Here is a 24,808-nt window from a genome sequence, read left to right on the forward strand (position 1 = left end):
AATATTTTTACAAACTAGTGGGTCGGTCCTCAAGTTTGCTATTTTTAAAAATAGAATTAGGCAAATTGATGTCTTTTTTCCTTTATAAAAAATTATAATGGATCAGGCAGGGCAATTTTATTATATTATTTTTGGGCCAGACTGGGTAAATAAAATTTACAGGCCAGGTCGAATAACTCTATCCTAAATTTCCCGCTTTCTGATTGTCCCTGGACGGATTCTAATAGCCATCATACATATAACTTTATATAATTTATTTTTGGTATCATATTTAATTTTTTAAAATAATTATTCCTCATTTTATAAGGTTAAATGTAAGATATTTATGAAAGTTATTTTTATTTAAATTTATTTAAAAAAAAAAAGATTTGATGACGGGAATGAGCTTAGCAAAATAATTTAAAAATAATGATTTGTTCGAGAGAAAAAAAGAAACAACCTGGGGTAATAATAAAATAATTGCTTAATTATTTATTAACTCTTGAAGATGATGGACGAAAAGACCTAACGTTCATTTTTAACAAAAAACCGTTAAAACAAAAACTAGGTGGACATGATATTTCAGCCCGATTTTATAAAGTATATATTATAATCAACATATCAGCCTAATTTTATTGAAATTTATTCGGTAATTTTTATAAAAAATTATTTGCATTTTGTTGAGTTTTCACTTCCGAAATACCCTGAATCTGTTTAAAGGTATATTATCATTGTACAAACACAATAATTATTCAAATGTCACAAAAAAAGATACATAAGATATTAATAAAAAGTTTTACCAATATTTGTGATTTGACATCATATTTTTTATTATCGTATATCTATTATATTTTTGAAAATAAGTCAATAAATTGGATAGTGCAAGGCAAAAAAGGCTCCCTAAGCTCCAATCATCCTTAAAGTAATAAGAGACATGATAGTTATAATAGAGAACGAATAAAAATAAGATTTACCCGAAAGATGACTAAAAATAAATATAAAAAGAGAAAAACCTAATTTTAAAATGATAAAGAATATACTTTTAATTTCAAATAACATTCATGCTCTTAACTTCAATAACTTTCTAGGATCCTAGATGTAAAAAGAAATTCAAATGGAAATTATTTAGATATTATTATGTTGTTTCCTTTTTGAGAACACAAATAACCATTGTAATAATTTTTATATATAATAATAAAATAAAAATACATAGCAACCCTGAAAATGACGATAAGAATCAGCCAACAATGTAATGTCCATATGTTATTTCCGTTTAAATAGAATCTATTTGATCCAAATAAGAGTTTATGAAAAAAAGTAAATTCTTTATTGAAAATATAAATAGTAACAAGATTTGGTAATGTTATACAAGAACAGTCATAGGCGTTCCAAGATTCTAATAGGGAAAGATCTTGGTTCATGAATTTTATTGGAAGTGTTGCCAGCTTGAAGGCATTTGGCAGGATTTTATTTTAAAAAATATAATTTTACGCCTATAAAAAGTCTCAAAAATTTATTATAGTTATTATTTTAAAAAACTAACTTGCTTAAAAAAATATTGTTTATAATGATATATTAAACTCATTTTTTGAGGAGAGGGAAATATTTGCTTAGGTTCAGGAAACCCCCACCCCCCTAGATATTCCAATAGGTGAGCCCATAGGAATAAAATTAAATCGATAATCCCAATTCCTAAATAAGTCTCAAAACAAAATCTTCCTTGAAAAAAGACCTTTAGTCGGACCTTAATCTATTAATAGTTATTTATTATACACTTAGATTTCGGAGGGATTAAAAATATTTATAAGACTGATTTAAGGGCAAATCAGGTATGTTGCCAACATTGCTATATGTAAATATAATATAGACTCATGATCAAATGTATAATCATAAAAAAAAATTTACATGCTTTAGTTTTAAAAAAAATTGCCTATGATATCAACATTAAAGACTAATAGGTAATGTATCTACTTAAATATCTTAAACTTAACTATTAATTTAGTAATATTGTGCCTAAATAATTTCTCTGATATTTATTTTTCATTTTTTATAAAATATAAAATTCCCTTTAATACGAGGGTAGGCATTTAAAAATATAATACAAATGAATAAATGTGGTGAACCTATTTGTATTCGATTCTAATGGTTGCATAGAAGAGATTAATTATATCATTTGTCCCGAACCAATGGTTCGGGTAACTATTTTAAGGCGCCCTTGCTCGCAATTACTCTCTTTTACAAATATTTTTAGATATATTATTTACCATGTTGTTTGTTATAACTTGCACATATTTTATAACATGTTATATAACAAACACTACCTTAAACTCTCGGTTCTATTTTACTGATCTATAAACGAACGATCACAGTGAAGTAAGTGAACGCTCATTTTTATCATAATTTCTCAAAAAAAAATAAGAAGTCCAAAAATAAATTTCGCTTTTTTTATATTTAAAACCTTCCATAAAACATGATTTCTTGTTACTCTTATGGTTAGATCCTAAATTGGATCTTAAATAAAAATTTAAATCACACCTTTAGTGACAACTTGTCATACTTTTTGTGATAATTCAATTAAGTTAATTACAGGTTAATTTTAAATCTAACTTTATTTTTATTCGAAAAATTAAATAATTGTATAAAAAAAAATTTTTTATAAAAAAACACATATAATAAAATATACAATTTAGAGTATTCATAAAAAAAAATTTAGAAAAAGTTTTCCAAAAAATTTGAGATCCAACTTTTAGCTTTGAATAACCGCCACTCTAATTAAAAATGTTTTAATTTGGATAAATTCTGGCAAAATTAAGGAATTTTCCTTTTTAGTATAATGTTTCTTGAGCCATTGAACAATTGGGATCTCTCCGGATCAAAAATTTCCTGAATTCATCAAACAAGAATATGAATAACGCGAAAGGAATAGACGGCAGCAACCACCAAAATCTTTTAGATTTTATTTATATATTTTAAAATATAATAATGTAAAAATAAAATATTTTAATGAATTTCTTAAAGCTAATAAACAGTACTACTTGTCTTATTTGAGAATAAATGAGTAATGTAAATGATATACACAAACACATAATGACAAGTTTTATAAAGAATATGGCCCGCCTCAAATTGAATAATAAATAGCGAATTTTTTCTGCCGACTCAAAAATATGATATTATATAAGCCTAAAAATTAAATAAATTTATATGCGAATTTCGTTCAACTTTTACCCTGCATTCACAAATATCGCGAGAATGCGGTGAAATATAAAAAAAATATTCAGTATTTTTCTAAAGCTTAACCGCTAATTCGCGCTAACTGTGAATGCAGGTTTAGGCTGATTGATTTAATATAATTTTTTGAGACTAATGGAGATATATATTTTTAAACTAACAAAAAATTTATAATATATTTTTTATACTTGAGGGGATAAAATCCTAAAATATAGTTGATTCCAGGTGTATATATCAGGAAAATGGCCAAAATAACTTCTAATAAAATGACTGCGTTCAATAGCCTATTTCTGTATAGATTCAAAAATAATCATATATTTTCATATTACAGTCAATTCTATCAACCAATGCGCGTTTTGCTAAATTCAAATCGCGTAATATCTTAAAAAATTATCTGAGATTTATAGGATATATTCTGCACATACTGGCATACATTTTCGGAAAATTTGGATAATTTAAATTTGTAAAAAGCGCTAAATAAATTATTTAAAGTTGGTCATTTTATTATTTTGTGTAGAATATCTTTACATGTTCTTAAATCTCAGATAATTTGATCATGAAATGAACCTAATTTATATATTGGAAATTAGTCAATATGTGAATTGACTGATTAGGTGATTTGATTTATTAAGAAACACAATTTTTCATAAGAATATTTTTTGGTTGAGAAACATTCATAAAATTTGATAGGTTATCCAGCTTAAGTACATTGAGGGTTTTTATCATTTTTTAAAAAAAATTGTTCCTTTATAACAATCCTCTATATAACAATTCTATGTATAATTTAAATAAGGTTTTAAAAAAAATTGTTTTCCTCCATTACTTTATACCTTTTTTTGGATGTGAGCTTGAACATAGATTTTATCCTGTTGCGGCAAATCAGGACGTTCATCACTTGGGTTATGACTATAGATAAAAAGAAGCCGCTGTAACAGGCATACTCTAAATTTTTGCGATCTAGGTAGGTCTATATAATTATTGCAATTAATTTTATATCAAAATTGAACAAATTTTTTAGAAAGTTTAATAAAATTAAAAGATTTGTTCAAATCCAACTTTCAAAATTAAAAATATATTTTGAACAGAAGCTTCGGGGATTAAAAGTGTAAAATATAATCTGAGAGATAAAATGATCGAACAATATGGTTCCTTGTTATATATAACCAAATTAACCTTATCCCCCTCCCCAAACCATCTTTCCTGCTTTTTAGTATATAGATATAATAACATATTTTTGAATATTGATACCCATTCTTGTCCATATGAATCCATTAAATCATTGATAGCGAAAGAATTCCAATAAAGACGATTGCCTAAAAGGGTTTTTGGCCTAAAGCCATTTTCGGCCATTATGATAAAATATACCAGAAATCCCGCGAAGGCTTGTACGATTCCCAGAAATAAACATGACTTTTTAAATAATCTTTGATTTTTTTCGAAATGTTTAAGGATTGTGATATAAAGTAATATTGAGGAAAATCAAATGATGAGGGGTCTCGATGAAGGAAAACGAAGAAAGAAAATAAATTATATTAAATTTTGCACTTTCTCTATTAGCCTATTCACAGGAGATATCAGCCAATTAAAAAAATTATATAACGGAGAATAGGTTGGGCAAGAATTTGAATACCCAACCTGGCTGGGAAAACTGCACAAAACATTATAAACAGACCGAGCCTAGCAGATTTCTAATCCATAGCCGTGTAATTGATATATAAAGGCTTTCAAGTTCCATTAAAAGGACCGTGATTAAGGATGGAGGTATTTGAAAGATATATTCTTTTCCTCAAAACTTTATAAATTTATAGCTAAAATTATTAAATTTTACTAATTTCTAGAATTTTAAAAAATTACTCGAAAAAGATTAAGGCCACTATTTTATTTTTACACTAAAAATAGCATATTTCTCTTTTTTCGTTAAATTTAAGAAAGTTTATTAATTATATTTTTGATATTTAGGTCACAACCAAAATATAAAATGTCAGCAAATTTCTCCTCTAGTCCTTTGTCCTCATTTTTCTTTAACTCATTAATTTTTTATAATATTGATTATTTTTTTGTTTCTAGTTATTTATCTATTCATTTTTTTAATATTTCTGCTTACGAATTTTATTTCTTACCTTTCCAATCCTTTTGAGACTTCTCTTCCTATTCTTATACTTCAAAAATATTTGAATTAACTTTATATTGGCCAATTTGTCGGAATATATATCGCGTGGTCTTCGCTTCATAACGTTACCCTCCGCCTTTTCATTGAATAGAGCTATTGATGGCAGCTATCTCACAAATAATTTATTTACTATAATCGATGAATTTTTAAGTTGACGTTAAAATAAAATTGCTATTACTGAATTTATAATACATTCTTTATTTCCCATAAACTAAATAAAGGGATAATATTTATGGTGGCTGGAACTAATAGTTTTCGTGATCCAAGTATTCGGCATAATTGGGTAAAATAAAAGGGCGCATGACTATCAATAATTTCATAGGTCCGAAGCGAACTAGTTAGTTGACGTGAAATGGCTAGGATTAGCTTACATATATTAGTCGAAATTTATGTAAAATGATACTCAGAGATCTTCAATGGGTATTATTTTAAAGACCTACCCGAATTTTACGACAACTCTGGGCGGGTTTCGGACCAGCAGATTATCGATGAAAGTATATTTCCCTATATTTTACCAACTTATAACCGATATTTTATGAAATATTATTTTAACTAGATCAGTGCCCAAATCGATGCAAAGCATGGTTACGATTCCCAGTGGCATTGGAATATTGAGAATTATGTAAACGAGAAATGGCAACATTTCGCTCATATTGGAAATCAGCATGTAGGACACCGACTTTTTCAGGTTGTCATAAAAGATCCGACCTTAAATTTAAGAGCAGATTATTGGAAATTTAAATATAGAATATATTATAATTTATTTTTCTATAGTTTATTTTCTTATTTCTTTTACTTTTTTTTATAAAATTCATATTTAAAAAAAATAATTATTTTGAAAATAAATTTTATTAATTTAATAACAATAAAATATGTAACCTTCTTCTATCATATCAATTATGTCGCTAAAGTTGTCCTGATTTAAGGTAATATCGGCAGATTCTTTGGCAACTTCATTGGCAGAATCCAATGCTACTCCTTTAATAATACGTAATTCGTTTTTATTGGAATATTTTTAGATAATTTAAACTTTAAAAGCGTGAATATGGCTTATTAAGTTATAATTTTATGTTGCTAATAGGGCAGGGTACGAAACTCAAAAGTTGTTTCATAATTTAAGGTAAAAAATATAATAAATAATAGCATATTAAACTTTGGAGAATTTCTGTAATAATTTCTCAGATGTTGAAATAATTTAATAAAATAAAACCTATATCGCATCGTTTGAGGGCAACGCAATCAGGAGTATTCCTGCCCGTCACTGCTATGACATCTCCAAGCCGCTGAAAGGATTCTATGAGCCTGAGTTTATCGTGGCTCTCGCTTATACTCGTGCTATTTGCGTTATTGCAAAACAAAATTTGAAAATTAGTTCCATTACCAGTGGCGTCTATCATTTGGTTCATACTATTTTGAGTGTTTAACGTGTTTAGAGTGTTTGTGCTGTAGTAATTGTAGAGGAAAGAAGAGATAGTATTGTCGATTTCGCTAAACGTCATGTTTCTCAGACTGTCACAATCTATTATGTGACAGTTGGCCTCACTATTATTATTTTTTTATAATTCAGTGTTATCCCGATTTAAATTCATATAATAAATATATTATGCTCATTATATATATAGCCATTAGATAAATGTTAAAATAAAAAAAGTATATCTAAAAAAAAGACAAATGTCTCGTGGCCGAAGTTTTCTAGGGTTGATGTGACAACAGAAACGAATTCTCTGAATTTGTTTATATTTTTTTTATAATGGTCATCGAAAGAAAGATTTCGTGGGTGTTAGATTTCGCAAATATGTTTATACAAGGTTAATCCCAGCACCCCTTTTTCATGGAATTAAAATTAACTATCTGTCTTCTTACCACTTAATTAAAGTATTGGAATCTAAGGGCTCGAGGGCGCATGGTATGTTGGCTATTTTTTTATTTCAACATATAGCTGATGCATATATATTGTAAAGAGTATTTAAACACATCGAAACAAATATATTTTAAAAAATAATCAAAACTCTTTTTTTTTGATTTAGCGCACGTTGAATATGCTAGGTGGGAAGGGTATTAAGATTTCGCAGTGAATTAAAAAATTTATTTCGATATAAAAAAATTAAGTTTGCACGTAATTGTTTCTTTACCTCGGATCTATTTTATCAGCCGTGACATTCATTTTTTCGGCGATGTCTTCTATAGTTTCACAATTTTCGTCAAATATTCCGTATCTTTTAGCTATCGCTTTAGCCATATCCTTGTTTTGCGATGTCAACATGACCACCTATTCATAAATGTATAGATAATATTGCCTTATTGGATAAATAAATTAAATACCAAAATAAAAGGCTATAATGATATATAAATAACATGAATAGTAAAATTTTTAAAAATCGTAGATGCGTATTTCTTGAAATGTTTTGTTAAAACCTTGATTCCGGCGTTCTTGCACTTTTGCACCAATGCTTTAGTTGTATTCACATGACACTTCGCTAATGAGGTGAGGCCGATCATACCAACTAATCGAAACTCCATCTCGTCAAAAAGATATGATTCTCTGTTATTATTAAATCCGCCATCTTGTTCACTGTGATTTAAATTTGAAAAATAAATTTTTATTGAGTTATATTTAAAAAGTATTCATGGACCACATTAATAATTATTTATGGTTAGACATAGAATAATCATCAAATTTTAAGATTATATTTTCAATTAAATAAATGAAAAAAAATTTCTGATATAATTATAGTTAAATTGATGGTATTGGAGATTTTATTGTAATTATAAACATAAAAACGAATCGAAATACAAATTTTCTAATCGAATGGCTAAGGATATTATATTTTTAATTAAACCGCTCACTGTCATCATTTTTCGAGATATCGCTGCAAAGTGTTCGGCCATCGCTGCTCTCGTATTGCAAACTATTCAACGAAGCTTGTCCAAAATGCATCAAAAAATCAAAATTTTGTGGGAAACTTTTATGGCTTAAACGAGCTTCGGCGTAGGCTATCACGTGTTTGCCGTCCATTTTGTCTTCACTGCCACTATGGTTTATTTTTTTGATAAAAATTTATTTAGCCTATCTCTTAACAATGTATTAAGTAAAAATTTGCTTATCCTATAACAATAATTGTGAACAGAACATCTATAAATAAACTACCATTGCCAATAACAAAATCTTTAGTTTATAGTATATTACGTTTTAATTCTCCTACTAAAATATATTATTAATGCGAAGTCAAAAAATTATTCAAATATATTATTTTATAAAATAGGAAAACCTTTTTTCATACTCCTCATTAAGACCCATCATTTTGGTGTAGGCCTCGTAATAGAGTTTCCTCAGTCCATCGGTCAATTCAGTATCTCTTCCATCTATGCACACGGTGGAGCACCGTTGAATTACGAATAAGGGGTTGCCCTTAATGAAAGCGTAATATCTCCAATTCGCGCTGTTTTCGTTGCTATGGTGATGATTCGTGTTTTCGTATAGGTGTATAGTCATCTTAATTTTTTTAATGTTTTTATTTATTTTCGTAATGGATGGATGATTTTCATAGTAAATCAGATTAAATAAATACGATATTTTTTCAATCAAAAATTAATGTCATGCATGGATAAAGTTTTTTGTTATAAGAACCCACAACCTTCAAAAATGGAGTTAAATTTGTCAATTCTCTTTCTAAAAATAAAACTTAATCTGGGCTCTAATTTTTTTTTTATCCTCGTGTAAAAAGCCCATAAACGTTTTAAATGAGCAAGAAAATCGTTTCATGCTTTTAGGTAACTTCTGCCTGGCCAAGAAAGGGTGAATAATTTTCCTTATCACAAAATCACTTTAAATTTTTTTCTCAGTTCGATAGAAATGAAAAACCTAAACTTAGCTCATTTGTCTCACAAGGCCTAAAAGGATAATGTACTTAAATAATGTGCTGAATTTTATACACTTATATCTCGTATCATCAGCTGATTCAAATAATCTATTCCCTATTTCTATCAGATTCTTTGTTTTTATCAGGGATGTGGTTAGTTATGTTAATTAATTTTTTATTGATTTTTATTTATTTGCTTTTTATTATTATATAAATAATTCTAATTTATTTTTAAAAAAACGAAACAAATCGAAAAGATATAAATTTCTAACTCGGAACGAACCGATTTAAATTTGTTCAAAAATAATCTAAACAGAACTCTAAAATTTTAAACTACGAATCTCTTTTTTTATGCCTGAAATTTTTATAACCCAATAAGAATTAGAGGTCTGCAAAACCCGGCCAGAATGGGTAACGTCTGAAAAAATTGTTTGAGTCGGGTCGGGGAAAAAAATTAACGGGAAGGTTTTTTGTATATATACTTGATGAATTCTGATATTTCATAGATATGTTAATCCATAAATTATAGTATTTTTAATTTAACCCATCTCCAATGTTATAAATAGTTGTCATTTTGGTGTTCAACAACATTTATTTCGGTTTAGGCCTTGCATTTAAAAAAATGATAAAAACTGGACTGAGCAAAGATCCATTGATGGCACCAATTTATATAAATATTCTTCATCTTGAGCAAATTAGTTTTAATGTGTGCATAAAAATATAAAAACATGCGATATTTTAAAAAAATATATAATATTTTAAAAAAGAAGATAATATATTTTTGAAAAGAAAAGAAAATATTTTTGAAAAATATGATGCGAAATAATAAGGTTCAGACAAAAAATTAGTACATATGAAATTAGATTTGTGAATTTATATGGCTATGCCTACCTTTTATCTGAGGTAGCACCATTCTTTCGAATCTTCAATTCGGGTAACATGCCATTTTCTAAATCTTTTAGAAAGAGTAGCCGCGAAGGTTGTAAGGATGCTCCCTCCCATGGGGGGAAAATAAAGTCATTGGTATTGTCAGAGTATTTAGCGTACTTCTCAGCTTAACTCCTGACAGAATGTTTCTACTTGTGATAAAATCCCAAACAAAGAGGTTTCCAATCCAAGAGATTATAATGATTTCTCATGTATGCCGGTTATCATTTAACATTCACAAGGATTCGAGAGATCCAAGGATGTTAGTGGGTTTTAAGGCCTTTTGAGTATGGAAATCCCTAAGATGTGATGGGTAGAATGGCCACTGCTCTATCTTTATTGTAGAGAGGGTCTATCTAATAGACTAGCTGCCATTACATTTAAAATAGATATAGGGAGGAGACATTGCAAATAAATGGGAATACCAAAGCTGACTATCTGTTGTTTAACTACACAAAAATATTTAGCATTTTTGGTAAAATTTGATGAAAAAACTACTATGTGCCTTATTATTTTATCTTATATTACATACTTGCATCTGTTTGGGATTCTTTGTTGGCACATCGACTATTTTCTTGTAAATATCTTTAACCTTCGACACGTTGCCCTGAATACTTTCCATGTATTTCAGAATAGCTAGATCAGCCGGACTGTATTTTTTAAAAAAAAAAATTATATTAAACAATATATATACCTAGTGGATTTTTTATTCTTTCACAAAAGTTCTTATATCAAAAAACAAATTTGATTTAATATAAAGGATTAACGTTATTACAACATTGACACGAATATAAATGACCCGTATTTAACATTATATATGATTCCACCCCACATATCATTCCTGGATTTTGATGTGTTTTATAAAATATATATTAAATAACCTTTCAATACACAAGTCCTTATGTTGCCTGGGACTTGATGATGAATACGGATTACAGCATAGAGCTATCCTGGATAAAACGTGCCACGTCTCGTTTCTCGAATGAACTCTCGTTCCTGTAAGATTATTAAAGATGATTATTATTTATTTATTTACTATTTAATTTTGGGGGAATTTCCTTAGAAAAATTTAAAATAATTCTCGAGTATATTGTTTTTTGCCCATAAAATATTACGAGGATAATATATCTTAATTGTTTTTTAAAAAAATTATTTGATAAAAAAAACAATATCTACTTCGCGGATGTTTTGAAATACCTTAAAATTTATATAAATTCGATTAGTTGCTATGAGAGGTAAAAGTAAATTGGAGCTTAAAATGTCTAAATTTGAGCAAATTTTAAATATTTGTCACTAGGGCTAGTTTTTTGAGCCCCTGACTTTTTAACAGATCCAAATTCTAAAAACTAACCACTTATTTGATGTAATATAGAATTATAAAATGCTTTTTTGAATATTTATGTTGTCCATACTGTCTCTAAAACTCTTACCCAACGCTCCCATCTCTGCGGTTCTTGAATGACTATATCATGTTATTATTTACAAATATTATATATAAAAACTTTTATCTTCTATTCCGATCCGCGAGGAATGGGCGTATTCCGAGGATGTTTCGCCTGTCCAAGTATTAGCGTCATACCAAAAATGTGATATTTTATTGTGAGATTCATCTACAAATAAACTGCTATCGTCTATCAGTAAAGTTGTCAAGGCTCCCATAGTTTCAATAGATTCCAAATTTTTAAAGCTACCTTTAGAAGGAATTTTGGAGTTAGATGTAAGTATTTTGGTCAATCTACTATTGCTACTTGGGGTAGTTCCATATTTGAGTTTTTCTGCTAATATCATACCACCCTGTGAGTAGTGTTTATTTTGAATTTTAATTTATCATCGATTTCATTAGTATATTAAGATCCCGTTTTGCCTAAAATGTTTTAAATTCTGTTCTCATTTGATGCTTAAAATGTCTAACCAAGTCTCGGTCTTTCTTAATTCTCTAATATATTATTGCTTACGAAAAGTAATTCAACTACTTGAACGTAGCCTTAAATGACTAATCCAATTTTCAATTCTAACTTTAATCGCACAAAAAAATTAAGTTTCATACCCACACCTCCTGTATTTATGGCACTATAAGTTGCATTTTTTTAAAGGAATTTACCGTGAGAGTTATGTAAAAGCTTTCGGGTATGAAGGCAATGACTAAGGCTAGAGTGGCTATCAGACCATCTAACCAAGTAAAGTCGGTAAAAATCAGCGTCACAATAATACTCGTGATCGCTAACAAAATGACAATCACAGGCATTTGGTGGCATACCAAATCTCTCAATTCCTCCGAAAGGGGCACTTCTATTTTAATCATGTTCTCGGCTAAGGAGATTATTCTGCCTATGATAGTGTTTGCGCCGGTTGATATCACTACCCCTTTGGCGATACCTTATATAAAAATAAGAGATTTTATTTATATATATAAATAACTAAAGTAATGTTGCGAATTAAATCCCTGCGTGGACCTGATAAAGTCCAAACCGCCCGAACTCAGCTGGTTGGATTCGAAGAAACATTCTCCTAGGACTCAGTCAAGGCAGGCATTAATTTAAAAAAAAAATTTCATGAACTTTATAAAATAATAAAATCTTCTTAAATATGAATATCGAGATTTATTTATTACTGCATTATTTTGCCATCTATTAGTATAAACAGTAACTTCTAATCATAAATAAAATACTATCAAAATTAAGAAATTATGAATTATTAGTATTATATTTAAAAAAATGGGTGGAATATACCTTCCTTAATCTTTGTCGATGCGAATATTAGGTTAGGACTAGCCAGTGGATCGCTGGATTGAAAAGCGTGGTGCTTGATAAGTAATTCGTGCCTTCCAAACAGGTTGTAAGGATCAACCTATGTTTTGATAAATCATATAAATATTTATTTATATAGTTATCTCAATAATATCTAACATTTTTAGGCCATTGTTCCGACTTCTTTCTAAAAATTGAACGCCTCACAATACTAGAAATGTTTTGTACGGTTAGAGACTTTAAAAAATATATATTAATTCCAATTTTCTATGAATTCTTATTCCTCCGTTCTTTTTTTCGTCTAAAATATTTATGATTTAAATATATCAATATGCTTAAACATGCAAAAGTGGGCCACTTAAAGTGTAATTTAATTAACGTATGTTGCAAATCGTATATAAGTTTAGCATAAATGTTTAAAAAAAATATAAATTATCTAATATTTTATTTTGAAATGTTAGATTAAAATATTTTTGAAATGTTTTAATAGTTTCAATTAACAATATAGAGACCTGTAAGCCCGTTCCTAAAGATCAAGATGTGTACTCGGGCAGGTTCAAAAATTGCCTGATTAACCTACAAGAATCTTATGTAAAAAATTTTAATTATATCAATTAACCAGTTTAAAAAAAATCACAAGATGGATCATTTCAATCCCCGTTTTGATTATCTTTTTGAAAGAGTGTTTTTTTTAAAGTGATAAAATTTTTTCAATTGCACGTGTCTAAAAATAAAAAACACAGGTCAGACCGGGCCAAAAAATATAAAGAATCTCGAACCTGAAAATTGGCATTTCTGCGGGTCTCTGTAAAAGGTTTATTTTTGAACATTTTTCAATATGATTATTATGAGAAAGATTTCTTTATATATTATTCTCTCTCTAGAAAATTTCCAAGGGGATGACTATTATCTCTATAAAATAATTTTAAAAAAAAAATCTGATAGAAAATCTTCTCTTAAAATTTAACCTTTTTTCTTCTAAATTTAAGGTTTAAACTAAACTTATATCTATTAGTAAAATGTTATAAATAATATACTGTAAAATAAAATTTATCTAATATAAATATAAAAGTAAGATTTTACTTTTAAAACGTCCTTCGTTTCGATCAACCTCATATCAGCTGGAACCAAGTTGCCAGTTTTTATTTCAACTATGTCTCCAACGACTATTTCTTCACTTGGAATCTCCCATTTACTGCCGCCTCTTAAAACCGTGCATTTCTTAAGTGCATAAATGATTAAGTCGTTAAAATTATAGTCTCAATACTATAAATTATCATTTATATATGAATAAAGCCATTATTTATATTTGTAAACCTTGGGTACCATCTTTGAGAATGATTCAGTCAATTTAGACGACAGTCTAATTTTTTGATATCCAATCACAGCTCCGTTCACCAAATTCAAGATTATCAGTAAGATAGCTATGTATAACTTGTTTGTAGGTTTTTTGAAATGTTTTTATATAAACAAAGGAATTATTACTATTTGCGCCCCAAAATGAGCTCAACTGGAGGGATGCTTAAGTGAATGAGATTTTTCAATTGGATGAAATATATATCTAAAATTAAACAAGTATAAGGATTAAGATTAAATGCTAGGAAGATATAAGTTGGGATTATATAAAGTTTGAGAGATTTGGGTTAGTACTACCAAATCTGACAAATCATATAACTATAAATAGACGAACAGAAATTTAGATAAATCAGCTGTTCTAAAGTAATTTCCCCTATATAAATAACTATGAATGTAGTATTGGCAAAATAGACTCAGAGGGGATTAATTCTCAATTTTAAAACATTTATTTGGACTATTTAAATTTTAAAATATTGATTTTTCATTATGTCGATTTTTTTTTTCATAATAAAATAATATATATATATATATCTACAAACTTAGAAGAACTAAGGATATCCTAGTTAAAAGTCTGTTTAACCTGGGATAAATAGAAAAAACGAAGAACCAGGATCCGACAGTAAGATTGGTTTTGAATTTTATTATATAAAATTAAAATTATTTTTATACAATACAAACTTCTAAAAAATAATAAGATTTGACTTGATTAATAACTATTAGCTCGAAACTTAATCGATATATGAGGGTAATTTATTTTTTTGGAAGGGAAAGTTGCTCCGATAAATAAATCAAATCGTTGGGGGTATCAATATATGAAATGATTTGACCAGGTCCCAAATTTGCTCAATTATAACATAGTTATACGTTGATTAATTATGTTTACGTATTGTGTTGAGAGCTTGAGGAAAAAGTAAATCTGAAGTCCGTAAACGAGGAAACAAAGGATCGTAGTCATCCACAAAATAATGCCATAGCCATTAAGGGTGTTCTTCATTGAGGTTTGAAGGAATTTGACACAATTTGGGACTCCCTTGATCACTGAATAATCTTTGGTAGCCAGGATATTGTTTGGTCCATTTTTAGCCAACATTTCCAAAGCCCTTGTTTGTGAAAAGCCCTGCAGACCAAATTAACGAGTATAATTATTTTGGATTGAATCATAAATAGTAAAATAAAAAAATAGAAGTTACCTTTTTAGGATCTGTCCCTAATTTCATGTAAAAGTCTTCGAGATTCAATCTGTGTTCATCCTAGATATGAATTTAGAAATCGTTTATTTATTATATTACAGATTATAGCAGGAATAATTGAATATACAAAACAAATAAAATAGCTGTTTCCCTAAATTTTCTAAAAGCGGGTTATGGTTCTGAAAATTTAAGTTCCTATGGTTCCAAGTTCCGTTTCCAAAACTTCGATAACGCAATTCATAAAAAATTTTAAGAACAATAAATAAATCCTCTAAAAATAAATCACCCTACATTTATATACAATCGTTTAGTTTAAACGGGTTCTAGAAAACCGGTACCTGGAAATATTAAGATAAATTCTGTTTCCGCTGTAAATTCTAAAAGTGTGTTCCAGATTTAGATTTCTAAACTCTGAAATAAATCCCATTTTAAAAAAAAAATATTGTTGCATGCTAAACTTACAATTTCGAAATCCTTTTTAAGCAACTCCAGATCCTCTGGGTGGGTGTATGTGTTTATGTTGAGGATCCAAAAGACGAATCTGGCGAAAATGTTCGAGGTTGGGATAGATTGATCAATATTTTCCTTACCTTCCTCCATTTTGGCCGCTTTGCTAACGTGCTTGTTCCTTATAGCTACGGCTACCCTGTAACTATCAGCCCTGTCATACTTTGTATTTATTTAAAGATAAAAGGTTGCGTTCGAGACTTGTTTAAAAACTTTAATAATTTAAAAAGTTGGAAAAATTTCATATTTAAAAGTTTTAAGTGAATCTTACTTGAAGTATTCTTTTTAAAAAAAAATGTTTTAAAAAATATAAAGTTTATCAAAGATATTGCGCAATTAGTCCGAAGTGATTTGATCTTTATAAAATTAAATAATTTAACTGCCTGTATAATCCCATTTAAATAACTATTTTGAATGCTATGGCCATCCCACCCCCTCCTTCTCACAAACAAGAATTTTTTAGACATTGCCTTCTATATAAAACCTATAATTTGAGCCCCGTTAAGGGTCAAGATTTTTCTCCTCCTTGGATATTGCCCAATTTATTAAAACATTTTATTTTCTAATAGTAGTTAATAGAGAATTTGATTGGAATTCAAAATTTTGGGTCAAATTAGGGAGTTGACCGAATTATCAAGAGTCCAAACAAAACAAGTTGTATTGTATTTATAGTTGGGTATCTGGGCAAGTTTTTAGCTAAAAAGCCCACCCACTCGTTGTTTTAAAAATTATTTAACTCTCCCACTCGACCATTTATAATTTTTTTAAAGAAATTACCCGCCCGCCCCCCCCCCCCCTTTATCTATAAATTTTGTTTAACCTGCCCGCCTTCTTTTAATGGCTGGTTTGGCTCTTTAGTTATTTATTTTAATATATTTTTAATCAAAAATATATAAAATGCTATATTATGAAATAGAAATATTATTTTTAATAAATCGAAGTCTGTTCTATTGTGCTCATTTCGTCTGAAAATTATTAAAAATTTACCCCGCCATCCACTCAATGTTAAAAATATTTTATAAAATCCGACCATGCCTGTCCGAGGCATGGATGGGTGGCATAAACACCCGCCCATTGCATACCTCTATCAGCTCTCTTTTTAACCGGTTTAAAAAATGGTTAAACCTAATTTAGCCGAAGGTATCATCTCGACCCTCGCTTCTATTTTGAAAATATTGCGCAACTTTGAATAATGCAGAAATAAATTTCACATCTAGAGTGCAGCCGATTTTTTAGATTTTTTAAGGCATGCGACTTTAGAATATTGAGCAGAATCTGTCGATCTTTAGCCATAACTCAGCTCAGTATTATATTCTTAAATATTAACGTCTCGGCAACTGGGTGACTTTTCTTACATTCGTTTATAATTTCTTACTCCTCCTTTTCGTAAAATAACTAAATTTTCCTGTTTATTATTATTATTTAAGAATATATATATTTAAAAAAATCTTTCCTAGCTAATATCTTAACTCTTAAAGTGTTAAACATATATTTTTTTTATAGCTTCCCATGGTAACCATATTTTTATTTTTTTGTTACCTTCCCCCCACGCCCCACCTCACTATCTAAATTTATTCCAAAACTTTCAAAATCGTAATAAATATAAATAATGCTACTTACAGGATTATTAGGATGTTTCATGATTTTAGAGGAGGATAGCTAATGGAACGAATTTTATTTATTTCACTCCTCCGGTGGCACCCTCGAATATTTGAACTGAATTTTTCCTATGATTATTTTCAAATATATTTTGATAAGGTATTTTACGAATTATTATTTTACATGAATATTTTTAAAATCATTAAATCATTATTAATTATTTATACAATATTTTTTTGAAAAAAATAATTAAAAGATAAATATCTTATTTACCTGTATTTTTTCAAAAAAATATATAATAAAATAATATTATTATAACAAAAAGCGCACCTTGTTGATTAATTTTTAATGTGCTTTATTTATTTTTTATTTATCAATAATTATTTTATTTTCTTATTTTTTATAAATAAATTTTTGAATTCGTTATAATAATATAAATGTTACTAAAGGTAGACATAGTAGTTAATAAAAAAAAATATATTCCATTGTAATTTAATATAGTTTTTCATATTATTAAATTTAAATTTATTTAATATTAACTTCTTCTTTTTTTTAGTAATTGGGATTATAAAAAATAAATTCGGTTGAAATATTAAATTATCCTTTTTTCCTAGAATTGGAAATCGAACAGAAACGAGATCCATAATATTTTAAAAACTATTCTAATCAAATATCTAATGTGTGTGACTCAGAGACCTTCATGAGCCTTTGATGAGGCCCGGACCAGGCTAACAGAAAAAATTTAAGGGCCCTGTCCATATATTTAATCGAAAAAAAATTCTCAAGCACATAATAAGTTTCAAAAATTTTTTGTCAAGCACATTTTACTTGTTGTATTTAATGAAAAGAAACAATATTCAATATTTAGTTAGGCAATCGTTTGCTCTAAATACTGAAATTTATTATTATTAGAAGAAAAATTTGGCAATATATTTTTTCTAAGTTAGCAAACAACTGTTTTAAATAAGCTAAATTTAAATGAAAAAAAATTTAGGGCCAAGCCCATTAAATAATTTTTTCAAAACAGGCCAGCTAGAAAATAAAATATTAAGTTCATGGGCCGGCTGCTGAGAATGGGTGAGTTTTATGATTTTCAAAATTATCTTAGGTAGGTTATTTTTAAGATTTTATCGTATTTAAATAAACTTTACAGCAAAATTTAACCGCGTAAAATTAATACCAAAAAAATATCATGTAGGTATATTTATATATGGTTACATAGAGAACATTGTATTTTTAAAAGATCATCATGGCACAAACAGGACCATTACGATTTCTATACGGGTCCGACTCCGATATTATTTTTTCAAAAAAAATGAATAACCTGTTCAGGCCTGTAAAAATGATTTTTTTGTCCATGCGTCAGTAAAAAAAAAAGGAATATATGTATATAGTTTATTTTTAGTCACGTGGTTTCCTTTTTTAAACAATGGCAAGATTTTTCCAATGACATATAATAATACCTAGACTGACGATTCATTCATTAAAAGTGTACATATGTCATTGGATTTTTCATAAAAATTGTGTCCTATCCGGGTATAATTTATATTTAAATTTGTATATGTAAGCGTCAATGTTTTCTGTTATTTCTACCCAATCTATTAATTTTCTAGGAGATATAAGCGAGATTCCAAAATTATTCGCCATCATTGTTTTGGCAATTTAGAACCTCTATCTTCTATCCTACATGAAATTTGCATGAGATGATATTATACATAAAATACATATTTTGAGAAAAAAAAATTAAACATAATTTTAAAATTTTTATCGGTCAAATGATAATATAAAACTGATATAGTTAGGTACACTGTGATCTTCGTAAAAAAAAAATTTCTACCAACTTTTGAACTTCCTATTTTTTCAATATATAAATTATAAATGACTCAGAAAATTCTTTGAAATTCAATCAGAATTTTTAAATTTAATTAAACGCACTTAAAAAGCTATTTTGATATTATCAAAAAATAAATATATTTTATTTTATAGCATTATTTTAAAAAAATTTAATTTTATATTTAGACCTTTTATTTTATGTTTAGACCAATTATCACACATAGGTGTCTTAATGTACCCAGAGCATGGCATGGTTGAGCCAAAATAAAAATTTCCTCGATTCATAAAAAAAATAGTTTTATAAAATATATAGTAACTATTCAAATAACTTATATGTTTAGGATTCAGAAGATGTTTTATTTATCTATATTAGTCTATTATTAGTAAATTTTTCAGGTTTAAAAGAGCAGTGCCCCAACCATCTCTGGTCTCCCCTATAGAGTATAAATCTAAAATATTTAGATGATTATTTTAAAAAAAAGTTACAAAAAGTAATTGGATCTTCATATTTTGAAATGAATCTTTGCATTCAATATATGGTAGGAATATGCCGGTATTAAATATCAGAGCAATGATGAATTGGATCAGGCAAATATTCTCGAAAAAACCGATACAATATTATCATTATTCGGGGTTATTTATGATTGTATAAATATTCATTAAATATTATATTTATATTTTAAACAATTTATAAATAATAAAAAATGTATAAAAGGAACCTAAATTCACTTAAATAAGAATGAGTAGCTAAAAATCGGATATTATTTGTGTTAAATTATTTATAGTGACATATAATTCCTACATAGCCTAATGATTTATTCATTACAATGCATCTTTGATGCATTGAATACGAATCAGCTGGTGGGGCCATTTAGGTTTACTATATAAATTATTTATTATTATAAGTGCGCGGATTATTTTTTAAGGAAGGTTTCAATAAAATTTTGTTGTAAAGTATTTATATGGGAAACCAAAATAACGTGCCACCAGCTGATTTGTATTTAATTAAATGGTCAGTCTAGTTATTAATATCTGTCATTGATTATTTGTATGGATGTCTAGTGTTGTTAAACGGCTCATTTTAAGCTGATCTCTAAAAACGGCTAACTCAATATTTTAGCCAAAGAAATATTGTCTAAGGCTCTCGATTTCGCTAATATATGTCTAGACCTTTGTGCCACCTATGAGCAAAATCTTCAGGCTTGAGTAATATTTTGGATAAAATATTGAATTAGCCGTTTTTAAAAATCGGCTCAAATCGAGCCGTTTAACAACACTAGATGTAACACAAGGGAAATTTCCCCGCGACCCTGAAAAATTTAAAACTTCCAACTATTAGCTGTGAAAACTTAACTATTAATTTTTTTCAATCCTTTTTTGACAACCCTTTTCACTTGAACACTTTATTTTGTATGAATCACACACCCGGTCTGAACCGAATATTTTAAATAATAAGCAAATATAATATATTTTTAAAAAAAAATGGGCAGAGCCGAAAATTTGTTTTTAAATAAATCAGGGCAAATTGTCCCTCTGCAGGTCTCTGATATGATAATAAATTTTAGAACATTTAGTAAGATTTATCAACTTTGTCAATAATCAAATTTTATTGTTTGGAAATTATATAACACATTTAAATTTCACAAAAAGAAATTTAAAAATTAATTTCTAATTTATTTAAGTAATATCACTTTTACTCTTCGTATGAATTAAAAGTAAATAGTATTACAGTTAGAAAAATTTAAACATAACCAAATACTACTTTTTTGAAATTTATAATTCTTTTACATTTATTTTTTGCCATTTTAGTAAACTAAAAATGATAAAATCTGATAGTTTTGTAGCTTTTTGAGGCAAATTAACATTGTTAAGATAATTTTTGTAAGCCTTATTCTTATACTTTTAAACTAGAATAAATATACTTTTAAAATATTATCTTTAAGCCTTTATAGGCCTATACCGAGTTTAACTTAAGTTTATAACTCTAATAGTGAAGAAGCATCCATAGCAGGAAGGGAAACATTGTTTTCCTTAAAATTTTTCTGAAAAAATTCTTAAATTAAATTAATATAATCTTCATATTATGTTTGAAAAAAATTAATACTAATCTGACTTCGTTTTAAAAAAATGAATATTATTTTTTATGTTAAAAAATTTACTATTATTTTTACTAACAAAAAATGAATATTAACTTTTTACTATTATTTTTATTATGTTAAAAAAAAATACACGCAAATATTATTGTTTATTTTTTGAAATAAATAAAAGAAAAACATCAAGCTCATACTATAAAATTTTAATGTAATTTTTTTATTAGGTTAAAAAATATAAACATTGGGGAACCATATATAAAATAGTTTAATATTTTTTAATAAATATAGAGAAAATCATGCTAATGTATTGTGTAATTTTATGTTTAAAAAATAAGCGTTGGTAAATAAATAAACCCATGTCTAAACGATCGTGCTCCTGTATATCTATTAACGATTCAAAATATACAGTGGATGATTTACTTTGCAATATAATATATAGTATTAAATATTATTTTGGTTTGTTTATCAATGTAATAAGGCAGCATTATTTTTATTCATTTCATGGTCTTTTTTAGACTTTGTGGGCATCTAAATTAACACGTTTCGCATTTTTTTCCCAAACATCGCCATTTAAGTGTTCTATTTTGTATGACTTATCAATTTTATAATTACACCATTCACTTAATATATGCAGTCCTTGCCAGGTTTCCGAGGCTTGTAAACGGATAGTCAAAATGGATGCAGGACATACATTTCTATTGGATATTCCTTTTTAAGGATAAATTAAAATAGGAAAGGATTAGTTTTTGAATTAAAAAGTACAACTACTTTATACTACCATTTTGTTGATAAATATTTTATTTATATTTAATGATAAAAAATTTAACATGCTAGTATACCATTATAAAAATAATTATAATTTTTGAAAGGGGCACGCCGTACCCCATATTTCTTTAAAAATTTCTGGAAAGGGCACCATATTTATCTAAATCGGCGTACTTCTTGCCTTCGCGTGCGAGTGTCGACCACATCCCTGTTTATATGAGATATTTATTAAATATTATTATTAATATTAACAATATATTAACTTGGAAAAATTTGAACAAATTATTATTTGAGTAAAATTTCATTAGGATGTTAAAAAATATTGGGAGGAAATTTTAAAAATATCTTTAAATGCTTAACTTGGTTTTAAAATAAATATTTAACCTTTTAAATTATAATAAAAAATTAAAAGTATCTGTAACTTTTAGACTTTAAGATACAGATACTCATTTAAAAAAAATTTAGGATTAAAATGAGTTATTATGTTGGTTAGCCGAGCAATTATTTTCAGCAATACCATCCAAGTTCAGAATAAGATATGAACTTTCTGGCCGGATTTGTTTAATTTCATCGCTATTTTTTAAACAGGTATTGTTTTTTTAATAATTTTATGTATCTTTACATTTGATAATATTAGTTCCTAAATTTGGCAAGATGCTTGAATGGGATATTTAGAATACATTTGGATCCTTTTTCTTTAGGATGGGGGTGGGGGTTAGTTTATAAACAACGTCTTTTTGTCCTGTCTATTCTGAAGTCAAAATACATAAAATCTTCAATTTACACTTTTTATAGTTAGTGTAAGTGCTATAATTGGGTAATGGCTCAATACAAGCTAACTCAGCTCAATCTTTAGGTACGTGCCGATGAAAATCCGTTAAAATTGAGACGTTTTTATTTATATTAATTTCTTCCAAATTTGAAACCCTCTCTTTTTACCCAAAAAGCCAGAGTGAAAGTTTTTGGCTAAAACACTTGTATTAGCCGATTTTTTAGTCGATTAAAATATATTTGGTTTGAAGTAGCTTGAAATTATAATTGTCGTAAAATTATAATAATTTTTTTTTAAAATGTTTTTCTCAACATTTTCTTTCAAGTTTTTAAAAATAAATGTGTTATTTTGATAATTTTTATAAACAAAATCTAGTTTAATCTGAATGGGTTTTATTTAGAATTTAAACGTGAACATGATTTAATAAACATCACTACACACTGAAAACTAATAATTAATAAACTTAACTTTAAAAATATATAAAAAACTGAAATTTTCGTTTTGAGCCGATTTTTTAAAACGGCTAATACAATAAAGCCTAGAGATTTCGAAAATATATGTATGTCTAGACCTTTGTTCCTTCTATGAACTAAATCTTCAGGCTTGCGTAATATTTTTCTGGATGAAATATTGAGTTAGCTGTTTTTAAAATAGGCTCAAAACTAGCCATTTAATAACACTACTATATATAACTAAAAAATAATTAATAAGCAACTACCTAATTGTTAACGGATTTTTATTAACAAGCGCGTGAAGATTGAGCTGAGTTAGCTTCCAATTATAGCAATTACACAAACTATAAAAAGTGTAAATTGAAGATTTTATATATTTTGACTTCAGATTAGGCAGGATAAAAAGATGCTTGTTTATAACCACCTACCCACCCCTAAATAAAAACTATCCAAAAATATTCTAAATATCTCATTCAAGCTCAATCTTGCATAATATAGAAACTAATGTTATCAAATGTACATGTTTAAGATACATTTCTAAAATTAGAAAAAAAATCAATGTGTTTAAAAAATGGCGAGAAATTAAATCTGACCAGAAAGTTCATATCTAATTCTAAACTAGGATGGTATAGCTGAAAATAATCGCTCGGCTAACCAACATAATAACTCATTTTAATCTTATTTTTTGGTATTTCTAAGCCCTAGGTGGTCCCGATTAAAATATTTTTAACCCTAAGCTGAGTTGCTTGTAGGGTTCTACTATCTAACCTCAGAAAATGCCATTGCATTGTTGTTTCTATATTTTTGGTGAATATTTTATATTTGAACTATTTGGAATAACATTATTCATTTAAACCCCGAGTCTAAACAACGGGTATGAACCCCGTGTTTGGACCCCGGGCTTGAACCTTAGGTCTGGATCCCTGATTTGAACCCCGAAACGGGACCCTGGATCTGTAACCCGGCTAACCCCATGTCTGGACTTCGGGTATGAACCCCAGATCTCAATCCCGGGTCTGTGCTAGGGGTTAGAGCTCAGAGGTGGTTTATTCGATGTTTAGACCCAAACCCCTTCTCTAGGTTTTACACAACCAACCAAATAACAACACTATTCTAAGATAAGTTTGAATATAAAGGGGTTCAACCTGGTTCAGAAGTTCGAGCGATTATTATTTTTTAGGAACCAAACTTAAACCCGAAACCTTTATCTTATATAAACCCAAACCGGTAGTTTCAGTTCAGATCCCTGAATAATTTCATTCTTTATCAGCCATTTAGTTAATTTTAAAATTATAATTTAACATATGTTTTAAAATGGATCCAATTTAAA

General features: G+C 27.8%; 1 protein-coding gene across 1 annotated transcript; it reads right to left on the minus strand.

Moving 5' to 3' along the window:
* Positions 1 to 2,804: 2,804 nt before the first annotated feature.
* Positions 2,805 to 17,732, minus strand: LOC135930125 (sodium/potassium-transporting ATPase subunit alpha-like). Its single transcript, XM_065466911.1, has 23 exons — positions 17,585 to 17,732; positions 15,920 to 16,126; positions 15,458 to 15,517; positions 15,151 to 15,384; positions 14,229 to 14,345; positions 13,995 to 14,132; positions 12,894 to 13,011; positions 12,266 to 12,540; positions 11,667 to 11,958; positions 11,046 to 11,160; positions 10,697 to 10,814; positions 8,647 to 8,870; positions 8,218 to 8,409; positions 7,793 to 7,949; positions 7,510 to 7,646; positions 6,588 to 6,919; positions 6,257 to 6,355; positions 5,931 to 6,085; positions 5,389 to 5,483; positions 4,456 to 4,630; positions 4,038 to 4,174; positions 3,396 to 3,497; positions 2,805 to 2,925 (listed from the first exon to the last, which is right to left on the minus strand). The coding sequence occupies exons 1-23, from the start codon at positions 17,603 to 17,605 to the stop codon at positions 2,805 to 2,807; spliced, it is 3,621 nt and encodes a 1,206-aa protein (XP_065322983.1). The 5' UTR covers positions 17,606 to 17,732.
* Positions 17,733 to 24,808: the final 7,076 nt, after the last annotated feature.

The sequence above is a fragment of the Gordionus sp. m RMFG-2023 genome, chromosome 5, assembly GCF_954871325.1.
Source record: "Gordionus sp. m RMFG-2023 chromosome 5, tfGorSpeb1-WG-v2, whole genome shotgun sequence".
Taxonomy (NCBI): domain Eukaryota; kingdom Metazoa; phylum Nematomorpha; class Gordioida; order Chordodea; family Parachordodidae; genus Gordionus; species Gordionus sp. m RMFG-2023.

Excerpts from the sequence above, each read along its gene's own strand:
- LOC135930125 (XM_065466911.1), bottom strand. The coding sequence starts at position 17,605 with ATGAAACATCCTAATAATCCT. Across the intron at positions 7,647-7,792 it reads GCAAGAACGCCGGAATCAAG|GTGGTCATGTTGACATCGCA; the intron begins GTTTTAACAAAA and ends ATTTATGAATAG. Across the intron at positions 2,926-3,395 it reads TTAGGATTTTATCCCCTCAA|ATTTTGGTGGTTGCTGCCGT; the intron begins GTATAAAAAATA and ends AAAATCTAAAAG.